This window comes from Perna viridis, chromosome 1 (assembly GCF_037379345.1).
Source record: "Perna viridis isolate PV_CMFRI_1.1 ecotype Kerala chromosome 1, ASM3737934v1, whole genome shotgun sequence".
In the NCBI taxonomy this organism is placed as follows: Eukaryota; Metazoa; Mollusca; class Bivalvia; order Mytilida; family Mytilidae; genus Perna; species Perna viridis.
Genome location: NC_142445.1, coordinates 55846596 through 55859745, shown reverse-complemented (window position 1 = coordinate 55859745; position 13150 = coordinate 55846596). Strand labels below are relative to the sequence as shown.

General features: G+C 31.0%; 1 protein-coding gene across 6 annotated transcripts in view; it reads right to left on the bottom strand.

The window, feature by feature from the left end:
- LOC148629468 (aminopeptidase O-like) overlaps window positions 1-13150 on the bottom strand; it is a 20242-nt gene extending 7092 nt beyond the window's left edge. For 2 of the 6 annotated variants that reach the window (XM_088551678.1, XM_088551667.1), the window contains exons 1-11: window positions 10707-13140; window positions 9954-10120; window positions 9187-9304; window positions 7745-7963; window positions 6262-6448; window positions 5617-5735; window positions 5106-5205; window positions 2716-2823; window positions 2283-2323; window positions 1509-1572; window positions 34-109 (exon numbers count right to left, since the gene is read on the bottom strand). In XM_088551678.1, the coding sequence (XP_088407804.1) occupies window positions 34-109; window positions 1509-1572; window positions 2283-2323; window positions 2716-2823; window positions 5106-5205; window positions 5617-5735; window positions 6262-6448; window positions 7745-7963; window positions 9187-9304; window positions 9954-10120; window positions 10707-11539 (2032 nt within the window). In that variant the 5' untranslated portion in view covers window positions 11540-13140. Of the gene's footprint in view, window positions 1-33; window positions 110-1508; window positions 1573-2282; window positions 2324-2715; window positions 2824-5105; window positions 5206-5616; window positions 5736-6261; window positions 6449-7744; window positions 7964-9186; window positions 9305-9953; window positions 10121-10706 lie in introns of all 6 variants that reach the window. The other 4 variants (XM_088551640.1, XM_088551659.1, XM_088551650.1 and 1 more) reach the window with 3 other exon arrangements.

Genomic DNA, 13150 nt, shown 5'->3' with positions numbered 1-13150 from the left:
TTTTAGCATGACCTGCACATTGTTTACACTTACAGTATAGAATAGTTCTTGGTGATGTCAATTTTGTGTTGGTTGGCAAAAAATCCATTGAGTGGCATGGGACATCAACCTTAAATCATCGGTTTTTTTTTCTTTTTCAACTTTTTCATCTTTTAAGAAAATTGAAAAATTCTTTTGGTTCCCTACACTGCCAATAAAGCTCTTTTTATTCGTGAAATTTAAAATAAATATAGGAGAGCTCTTCGTGATGTCATCACTTGCCTGTGATTTGGTTTTGGTTGGCAAAAAATCCATGGAGTGGCATATGGTATCAACTTTAAATCATCATAACTTTTTCATTTTTAAAGATAACTGAAAAATTCTTTTGGTTCCCAACATTGCAAATAAAATTCTTTTTATCCACGGAATTTTTAAATAAATATTCAGTTATTAGACTATATGTACATAAGATTTTAATTATAATTTTATACAAAAATAGGAGTTTACATATAAATATCACTACAAATTTATTTTTTCAAGTAAAACAATCATAAATTCACATACATAATATGAATTATTTTATCTAAATGAAACATTTTACAGCTATAAAATAACAAAGTTATAAAGATTTGAAAAGTGGGATGCTAATCATGAAACTGTCAATTGTTTATTTAGTTGTCTATTTGCCAACCAATTTGACACTTAATGATGTGCAAATTAGTGAATATGACATCACTAATGAGATTAGCGAACTCTCCTATTCAGTAATTGGACTAAAAGTGTTATAAATTCCCATATACAAAATATGAAGTATTTTATCTAAATGAAATATTTTACAGAACCAAAACTGGATATAAAATAAAAAGTTATAATGTTTTGAAAATTGGGATTCTAATCATGAAATTGTCAATTGTTTATTTGCAAACCAACTTGGCACTTAATGATATGCAAATTAGTGAATATGACATCACTAATGAGATTGGCGAACTCTCCTTTTTGTGCATTTATTTGAGAAAATGCAAACTACTGATTTATTTAATATTGACACACTTTATAATTGTCAAATCAAGAAACTTGGAGAAACAAGACAAAAGCGATCTCCTTCACTTGAAGTTCGTCCTTTCTCTCTAAAACTTCCATTTTTAAACAAGTCCAGACTGGTTCACGATTCAGTCGTTACCAGAATCCAATAAGGGTACTATGCACTACAGAACCAATTAACAAAGTTTACAAAACCATCAGGAATGTTCGAATAAAATATGCCAAGAATCATCCAGAAAACAGGTCAATTTTACTGACATAATTTTCTGGATGATTTTTATTTAATCAGAAAGACAACCAAGTGTCATGCATGGACTAACTGGGAAAAAATGGTCAAAATCAGACCTCACCCCTCTAAACTTTTCTCATAAAATTTACACTGATCTCAAAAATGACCAAAATTGCGCCAAAAAAGTGGAAATCCACGGATCCGCAGAAAACTCTCTGCTTTTTGTACCACCATGAAATGAAAAAAAAAAAAGTCTTACCTCTGGCATCCCTGGGGCATCTAACCAGTCTTGAATTATTCCCTCAACTGTTAAACCTCTATCTCTGTAATAAAATCATAAACTGTACAACAGGAATATAAACTTGGAAGAAAATTCAAAGCACTTACTTGGGTCATAATGGCATGCACTTTTGTAACATTCCTCTAAAAGTTCTGATTTACATTTTTTTATAAACCATGCTGTTCATAAAACAAATAAAACATTTTTTCTCAAATCATTATTTTGTAAAGCCAAGGATTTAGAAAAAAAGCTGCATTGATGAGGCTTTCACATTTATGTACAGGTTTGCAATTAAAACACATTTCATTGAAGGAAAAATTGTTATATCTTTTTGGTCTATGAAGAAATAATCTCAATCACATAATGCATACTAAATAAAAAATAATGTAGCAAGTTTTTTCCTGTGCACACCACTAATATTGAAGTTATTTTGAATAGAAAAAAAATCAGTAATTCTTTTTATTTCAATTTCTTTAAATTCAGAACTTAATTAAAAAGTAATCAGCAAATGTTATATGGTGTCATATCATATGGTGAAACTATGTCTATGTTGTTATGAGATGAAACATTTCGACCAATCAGAGGAGATGTTACATAAACAATTAAATTAATTAATAAGCTTTGAAGCATCAATTGTACTATCTATATAAAAATCAGCATCTTGAATTAGTCTCTTGACTTTGTTGCTCGACTATCTTGTTTTCTTTTCTTTGAAACTTTAAATAATATTCTGACCATTAAACAGTATATTACCTGTACTCTGGTATAACATTAAACATGAAAGAAACTGCATCCTAATAATAAAGAAAAAAAATTAAGAGTTCAGATAATTCAATAAAGAACTAATTACATCATGAATAAAGACATTGCAACAAAGTTCATATTATTCATCAACTAGTGAAATATGATCTGTAGATCACATATACCCATCTGTCCTAATATTCTGAGTAAAATAGGACAACAACTAATGAGCAGTTATTCAATATTACTCCACAATGAACTTGACCCTGTATTTGATGGTCCACAATGTTATTGGATAGCGTGAAAACTTTGTTCAAGCAATTCTTTCCAGAGTATATAATTGTGTTTTGTAGTATGGTATATTTTTCACTGTTTGATATGGTAGTTCTCTCTATGTCCCTATTTCTACTTTTTTATTACTTTGGTAAATGATCAAAACATGTACCTGTGATGAAACCAGCTCCTTGTAGAAAGTTATCACATAGGAGTGGAGCATAGCAACAAATCTGTTCCTGTCAACAAATGATTCCAAATAACACAGGAGAAAATAACCCTGAAAGAAAAACACCACATACAATGTACATGTCTTTATCATAAAACACCACATACAATGTACACGTCTTTATCATTAAAACACCACATACAATGTACATGTCTCTATCATAAAACACCACATACAATGTACAGGTCTTTATCATAAAACACCACATACAATGTACACATCTTTATCATAAATACACCACATACAATGTACATATCTATATCATAAAACACCACATACAATGTACATGTCTCTATCATAAAATACCACATACAATGTACATGTCTCTATCATAAAACACCACATACAATGTACAGGTCTTTATCATAAAAACACCACATACAATGTACATGTCTCTATCATAAAAACACCACATACAATGTACATATCTATATCATAAAACACCACATACAATGTACATGTCTCTATCATAAAATACCACATACAATGTATATGTCTCTATTATAAAACACCACATACAATGTACAGGTCTTTATCATAAAAACACCACATACAATGTACATGTCTCTATCATAAAACACCACATAAAATGTACATGTCTTTATCATAAAACACCACATACAATGTACATATCTCTATCATAACACCACATACAATGTACATGTCTCTATCATAAAACACCACATACAATGTACATGTCTCTATCATAAAAACACCACATACAATGTATAGGTCTTTATCATAAAAACACCACATACAATGTACATGTCTCTATCATAACACCACATACAATGTACATGTCTTTATCATAAAACATCACATAAAATGTACATGTCTTTATCATAAAACACCACATACAATGTACATGTCTTTATCATAAAAACACCACATACAATGTACATATCTATATCATAAAACACCACATACAATGTACATGTCTCTATCATAAAACACCACATACAATGTATATGTCTCTATCATAAAACACCACATACAATGTACAGGTCTTTATCATAAAAACACCACATACAATGTACATGTCTCTATCATAAAACACCACATACAATGTACATATCTCTATCATAACACCACATACAATGTACAGGTCTCTATCATAAAACACCACATACAATGTACATGTCTCTATCATAAAAACACCACATACAAATACATGTCTCTATCATAAAACACCACATACAATGTACATGTCTCTATCATAAAAACACTACATACAATGTACATGTCTCTATCATAAAAAAAACTTCTTATCCTGTTTTACATGATACAATATTGTTACATTGATGATAAAATACAAACTATCTGATTATTTTTAAGTTGAACTATTTTAGAAATAGGTGAGTTCAGCATTGACTGTAATGACATATGAAAATATTTTGCGAATGCAACATCATTTTACAAGACAAAAAGAAGAAGAAAAATCATGGCATTCATTGGACATTTAGTGACAACATGCCATTTAATGGTAGAAAAAGGCAGATGATAAAATGTTTCAAAAATCATTATGCAAGCATAATTCTAATCATAAGATTCTTCATGCTTATAGTCATTTTTAATTAGTCGAGAACGTCTTTGCCAGAAAGTTCATACTTGCATAAACTTTACCAGTCAACTTGAAACCAATATGGCGGCCATGTAGTTAGAAAGAGTGTGGCAACAACCTAAACAATATAGCCGTCAGAACAGTTTATTACATCCACATTGATTTTACCGATTTTACAGTTTGCTTAGAGAGTAATATTCAGCTCGGGTAAAGAAACTTATAAATGCTTAAAATCTAACTACAAGTGAATTCACCCGAAAATTAAATTGTCCCAGAACTAGATTCTATAAATACATTTACCGGATCAACACATTTAAAATAATAATTCTCAATTGTCAGGATAGAATTATAAGGATTAAACAGCTATTTTCGGTCGTTCATGCATGTATAAATGGATCTCTCTACTCCCAAACATTACATGAACGAGCTCTGAGATCCGCTCATACATGCATGAATGACCAAAAATAGCTGTTTAATCCTATAATAACTTAGAAATATATTAGAAACAATTCTAATAATTTAATTTCTAATCAATTCCAGACAAAAATATGATTTGTTTCTTCATCTAGGCCTTATTTACTTTGGCATTATTTGAATTGTGGACCGTGGACCAATCAATTTTAATAATGTCACAGTATTATTTTAACTCTACGGAAAATAACCAGTCCTGAAGAGAAATATCCAATCAAAAGGCTTATAACAAATCAAATTAAATTATTTATCTATAACTTATAAGTACATTTTTACTGCAATAACAAGATGCAATATTTACCTTTAAATAGTGAACTTGTAGAAATCTTTTATCAGGATTCATACCATCTTTGACATAATGAGAGACTGTGTTTTGATTGTCTGAACTATTTTTATTTGGTCTGAAAATAAGGTATGACAAAAATATAAGTTGTCCTTCCTTGCATGGTAACAAATAATAGCAAATCTAGGACCTTAAATACCAATTTAAATCCAATTGTTGGGAATTAGTAACAGTTGAGAATGCTTTCAGCCAGTGGTTGACAAAACAAACTTAATTTTCAACACAAATGCAGTTGATATAAATTCTCAACACATGAATTTTTTTTTAACATATTTGGTGAATATAACAGGTTTCATTAAGGGAAACAATTCACTAAGTAAAATATAACTGACAACTCTTTTTCTAGGTTGGTTATTTCATGGATCAAATTTGTTACACCTGATTCAATTTGTTAATATGAATAATGGTAATCCAGGAGTTATATCCCCCTTTTTTCTTGATTCCCTCCTTTAACCTAACCAGGTCCTACCTCAGCATCTGAAGGTCAGAATCAGTTGTCTGAAGTTCATTCTCCAGAGTTTTATACTTCAGATATTTCCTAATTTCTGTTTCTTCTATAGCCTCCTGTAGACTGCTTTTACCTAGTGCCTTTAAAGAAAGCATAGTTCATTCATTGTTCAGAATATGTGATAGAAAACTGTACAGAATAACAAAAGCAAGTAAAAATATTTAAAAAAATTCCATTGCTAGACATCAAAATAAAGACTATTTATGTCAACCTAACAAAAATGTTGATAAGGAAATTTCACAATTTATAAACTCAGTGACCAAATACATGTAAACTGATTAAAGTAGATTTAATTAGAAGCTGTCAACACTGGAAAAGCATAATAGCCTTAAACTCCACTTTTAAGAGGTAGATTCTTTAAGCATAGTAGTGTATAGAACTATACATCATATTATCAATAACAGGTCCTAGCACCACAATACTTGACAAAATATTGAAGTCCGACAATATTCTTAACGGTTTGTGACATCATAAAATCCCAATACTATGATGAAGTTGGTTACAAATACAAAGGACACAGGAAATATGTTCATACTTAAAACAAGTCAGTTTGAAGTTTTGTAGTGCCTAGAACAACATACGTTTACAGTATTTGAGGTTTATTACCATCTTGACATTAATATGAATAACATCCTCCAAGTAACTACAAAACCCTTCTGTCAGCCATTCCTCTGTCCAATCTTTTGGTCCTATTATTAAACCAAACCAGGAATGACACAATTCATGGGCCAATCTCACAAACATTGAACAATCTCCTGTCAGTAAGGATTGAGAAATATACATCACACTTGGACTGAAAAAAATTACCAAATGAAACACATCAAATATAACAGACCTGTTTATACTACTTGATGACAATCTGTAATTTTCACAGTATTCTATGGAAAAAAATCAGTAAAATCCTGAACTTTGTGAAAGGTTAACATAGGTACTAGAGATATATCCAATCCATAAAGTGTAATTTGCAGTCAAAGTTCATAGAACATACAGAGAATCCGTATATGTAAACATCTTGGCTGTAACACAAATATCAAGGTTCAAATGCATTTGAAATTTCAAAGTATGCATTTATATTTGAAAATGTGTTGAATCATGGCACTAAACTTTTTTGAATAGAAACACAGGTTAAAATATAATAAAGTATTTAGGACTAACAGTTAGTGCCTGATTATACAAAATTCTATTTCAGCTAGGCAGATTGTACATGTAGTTTACTAAATACCAAAAATAAAACAAAACTGTGAGCAAAGGTCACTAAATGATACCCCACACTCCCCCTCCCTAGAAACCATATTGGAAACTTCAAAAAGTCAATCTGATGGAAAAAAACAGAATAGGAAGTGCACAATGGCATCACCTGATAAAAAATTTGTGAAGTTTCATTGAATTCTATTCATTGATTTTAGAAGAGTTGTGGTTTAGAACCGATGGATGGACAGCATTATTATCATAGGATATACCTCCCATTTTTCAAGTGGGGTATAATAACAAATTGAATGATTGATGGTAGTTTAACCATCTATGACAGATATCTCAGACATTGCAAAAACATACCGGTAATCAAGTGAACAGATCCTGCAAAGAATTAATCCAATCTGCTGAGCCAGATATTTTATGTGCTAGCCCACAGAAGCAACAACTTGCAGGTTGGCATATCACCCAACCTAGATACATGATTTTGACTCCATCCTACTACTCATAACTCTCCTATATGCTGCATGTCTGGCAAATAAGTAGTGAATACCAATATTAAATTCTTTTGTTTGACTCTTTCAGAACAAACCCACAGAATATTAGGACTTTAACAAACATGTAGAAAACAAAATCATATCAAAATAGTTATGTTTCTTCTGAATCCTATGTTAGATTACATTTGATTGTTTATACAATAGTTGCATACATAAAGGGCATTATTATAATTATTGAACTGCCAAAGAGACAGTAATACTGTCTGAAATATTGATAACACCTTGAGTCGCAAGCAACAGCATTATCAATGTTGAAGGCAATAGGAATAGATTCTCTGATATGAAATAAACAGTGATAATTACAGGAAGAAGAATCTTAAATCTAAAGGTATATAGTTAACCTTGCCATCCCCAAACTGTCAAAACATGGAGGTACTATCAGTATGTCAAGCCTTTTGAATGGATAAGGTCCAAGAATCTTGTTTGCTTCAGACAGACAGACTGGAATATACTTTTGTATATATGAATGGGCCATATTTACAATAGTCTCTGGTCCAATAATGCGACATGACTTTAACTTGACATCAACTGTTCTGTGAATGAAACCCTGAGTCTGGTGACTGAAAGAGAGTTGTTGTACACATTATTTTAAGATTATGAACCTATTAAAGGCAGAGATAAGTCTGATTACTTTCAATGTAATTGATTAAATTATAATTACTTCACCAAATGTACAACAAAATTCAATGAATCAAATATCTATTTAAAGTCAAATTTGACTTGCATTAAAAAACTTTATGCCACTTTATTTTTCATGGAGTATGAATACAAATCTTGTAAATTGTAAGAAAAACATTTTCAGTATCTAAATCATGATGATTGGCAATGACCATTTCTAAATAATTGAAAAATGACAAAAATTGAGATGCACACTGAACAATTTGTAGTATTGTTTCACCATTAACAGAAAAATGATAACACTAAATCGTATCTGCAAATAAAAACCCTGTCAAGATAGGCAACTTAATTGATGTAAATGTCAGAAGAACATAACATTTTACTGTCTTCTATTATGCTATATTCAAAGGTACATATAATTAAATCATGTCAAAGAATTATTCCTATTCTGAAAATACTGCATGTACATGTACATAGTATTTCTCTAATTTTTGATCAATTTTCACACCTCCTGACCAATGTAGGAAAAAAATTACTCCTCTCTAGAAAGGTTTGAGCTCTCAGATGCTTATTGGTTGAAATACAAAGGAGTAACTGCTCACATTGTCTATAAAATCGCATTAACCAAAAGCTATGTTATCTTGTTCTCATATAACAACTGGTGACATCATAGACAGAAGATATCTAAAATGTCTACCGAATGATGCATAAAATGCATTAATAGTTTGGCAAGCTTTGAAACTAAAAATATGAAAATTGATTTGTGAGAAATTTCATGATCAACTCACTATCTTTGTAGACTCTAAATTTCATTCATTCTGAAAGGTTATATAGACATTCCACTGATCTTAAATGGGGCTTAGAACCACCAGAAAATATGAGGCTTTGCAGAAGCAACTTTATACATTTTGTACCATTTTTTTGTTGTTGTAAAGTTTGTGCTTTGTCACTGTCTGTATTCTACAACACAGAATTTTGTAAAAAAAAATTCAGTTCATGAAAAATAAAACCAAAATAAAAATTAATAGTTTTGACTCAAAGCAAGCAACATCCTGATCTTGGTGGGTTCACACAATTTATGTTAATAACTTCTTGGTCAAATGTTAATATATTCTATCAGTGACAATATATCACTTGGAAATATACTTAAGTGCATGGAACTTACACTTTAATTTTTCTCCTTAAGCCTATTTCCTCACATTTCCATTGACCAATACCTATAGATAATGTAGAACTTGGCATATCCATAGAGCTGTAAAAATATTCTTTTCTCCAACCAGATTCTGAATAAGAAGCAACAATTATCAAGAGTCAATAGAGGACAAAAAAATTTACTGTAGTAGGCACCATTCTGGGAAAAATCTATACATTAAGTATAGGAGTCAAACACATCCAATGTGAAAAAAAATGAAATTTCAATATACAATTTGATTTGATCTGTGAAAATTTTAATACAAAACAAATTTTTTTGGTAGTCATTTGCTAATGGGTTCCTCTTAAATATTTAGACTGAAATCACTTACTCTAGTCTGGATCATAACAGTAAATTTCAAGGAAAAAAGGATTGAACAGTAATTCAGTTCTCAGTTATTATCCTCAGTTTTCAAATATATTATTAATACAATACCGGTACATTAAAAAGGTATCTTGATGCAAGTATTTCTAGGGTATGTTGTTAAAGGTTGTGCTTTTGCCTGAGACAAGTGAAAATACCATTCAGACAAGTAAAATTTGAACATACTTGCCCAGGGTACAACCAAATTTTACTTATTTTTCAATATGAATTTACTGAAGGACAACCTAAATTTCAATTTTGGCAAGTAAAATTTTCATCAACTTGTCCGATAGGACAATGTTGATAAAATGTTAGTGACATACCCTGATTTCACTATTTTATCATAAAATTGGGGCAATTTTTCTATGTCTATATACCTGTGTCTAAATGAGTAGTAGTTTCAATTGCATCACCACCCATTACAACAGACATGTCAGTTGGTACTTCTATCTCAGCTTCCCATGTTGCCATAGCTACAGGTGCATCTTGGGATGGAAAAAATGATCTGTTGTTAATCCAATGGCCATGAGTAAACATGCAACATCTGAAACACAAAATGAAACAAAAACATAAGACAAGGCCTTAGGCCAAAATTAAAATTAAGTTTGTTTCCCCTTACCATACCTATCCATAAAAATTGGCCCTACCCAAATAATTTTATTGCCATTCTCTGACAAGACTTTAAAATAAAATCACTACATTTTTCACTTTTTCGACTATGTTTTTTTCTACCTAGCTACCCAAAGCCAGGAGGTAGGATCTGGTCAGGGGATATGAACATTATTTTAAGTTTGGCCTTATTTAGATATCTACATAAACATGTACATACAATTACTGAAATAAAAGTAAATTTGAGCCTTTAAAGGTACATGTACATGTATGTTCAACTTATCAACTTTTCTTGGAAAAAAATGGATATTTTAGAAACCATGTTTCAGTTTTTATTTGTTCATATCATTTATTATTCAGACTGCAATAGTTAGAGTGAGGCATACAATGAAGTGATTAAAATGTCAATTACCATAGTTACTTGTTTTTGCAAGTTATTAGCCATTTGTAAAAAAGAAACTTTTTAAGCCGTCATATACTTCTTGTATACTATCATTCTCTAGCTCTATACAGTTTCATACCTTTTACTCTGATCTACAGTCCATTTCAATGACTGTCCCTTAGGTGTAGTTTTATATTGGATTCTGATCATGTCAGGGAATTGCTTTTCATCACAGACCCCTTCCTTCCATATGGATATTGAATGATTACCATATTCCCACTGGAGCTGACAAACACATTTCACAGATGTCACAAGTTTGTTGAAGGAACCTCTATCATACTGGTTTCGGACAGTATTCACAGAGGTCAGAGGTAAATCAACTTCTTCTATAATGTCTACTTCAATATCACAACAGTCTAAAACAAGTTTAAAACATTCTGATGAACCACTTTGTCTAGACTTACTTTCAGTTTGTGCATTAGAAGATTTAATGCATGTAGACACTGAAGTCATTTCCTTTTCCACATTCTTCTGAATACTTTGATGGCTGGATACTTGTGTTGCACTTAAAATTTGTACCGGTTTGTTTTCCACTTCACTGAAGTTTCTGCGATATTCACATAAAGTTTGTGTACTATAGTCATGTTCTGTCTGTCCAGAATCAAATTTCCCAGGACTATAAGTATATTTCCATGGAAACAGTTTGGATTGTTTAATAGTTTTTGGTTTCTTTGTACATTTCCAACATGATACTACATCAGAACATTTAAACAACAGTATACTCCCTTCTAACGTCTTAGATTCTATCTGACATTTTAACTGTAAAATGTAATGAGTGATATGTATATCTGTAATGTTTGACATCAAAGGGAGATCCTTAGCATGGTCTACAGTCTTGCTATGGCAAGGTTGTTCAACATTTTCTTCTTCTGAGATTGAACCAAGATTTGTTGCTTCTTCCATTTCTGTCATCTGTATGAGTCAAATTGAAGTAATGAGGCAAAAAATATGTACATTTCCTTTACACCACTGAAAAAAAAATAGAGAAGGCAAGCAGGAATTTTATTTATTTTACTATTTTTTCACATCTAGTCAAGTTATTTATGGGAGAATCATTCTGACTTTAACAGTGCTTATAAAAAAATGACAAAAAGAGAAACTGTACAGTTGGGTAGAGTAAAAAAAACATACATCTTTTCCTATTTGGCCTGACCTAAATGTAATTACAATGTACAAGGGACAAGTGCTGCTATCAACATGTACACAATTGTTTTAATTCATATGATTTAAACATGATTTCAAACCTATTAAACAACCATCATCACTGCATATTAATCAAAATAATGATTTCAATAGCATTATCAATAATTAGTGAAATCAAACCAGAAGTAAATTAATTCAGTCCTGTGAAATATTTAAAAAGCTTAATTTTATGTTGTTGATGCTTTGTTACTAACATGTACTTGTACAAAATGCATGTGAGCAACCCTAGCCAGTACCTACAAATTAAATCTTTATTTAAGTTCACAGGGTAGTCTTAGACAGCAAATTAATTGTTAGGAAAGCAAGATTTTTTTATTTCACATAGAACAAAAAACAAAACAAGCTAATTTAAGGTTTCCATTTTTGTTGCCATCCCTACTCACCCCATTCAGTGTTCTAGCTAGGATTTGCAAATAGAGGGGCATAGGGAAGAGGGCACTTTAATGCGTAGCATGTTTTTTTTTTTTTAACCAAAAAGGGACATTGTTCTTAGTTTTTTCAAGATTTATGTTTGCATTAAGTCAGAAATATCTTCCTTCATTTTTTTATTTTCTTGTATGTTTGTATTCTTATTACATACCTGCCAACTTTTGAAAAGGAAGGTGGGACAATGAGTGAATGGACAGTATTGCATCATATTTTGCAAACTGAATCAGGTTTACAGCATTAATATATGCATGACACCCTTATTGTAATATAAAACGTTTCTCCATTGACCTAATACCTTGTGAAAATATATACTTGAAGAAATATATTAGCCAGAATTGAAGCTCAAAGCCTTTTTCAACAAGCAATAAAGTAAAATTGGTATTTTGCCACTTCAATTGCATAGGTAATTTTTTTATTTTGCTTGGTATAGTTTCTATAGCCTTGATTATTTCCACTGACTGAAAATTAGAAACTATCTGTAAAGGCCTTTCTTTTTTTAGTGTATGTAGTGACCATATAACTAAAATGTTTTTTTATAATTAAAGCAAACTCGCATCTAGTCCAGATAATCATGGTGTTTGCCAAGGCATTGAGGTGACCAAGCAATATAAAAATTACCCCCCCCCCCCCACACCCAACAAAAGGGCATAATTATAAGGACTATCAGTATAATACATGAGCATCACGATTATTCAGACTATTTTGGATTTTGCAGTCCAACAAGTCTCATGTCGTGATCAGAAAAGTTTTATATAGTTTTGAACAAAACGAAGCAAATTCTCTTTAAATGCGCACGAAAAATATGGTTACATGAAATATTTTTCTGTATACTAGTTTCTTCTGCTTCTTATTTTGTTATTTCAAAGCAGAACAACAGGAAGTGGAAGTAAT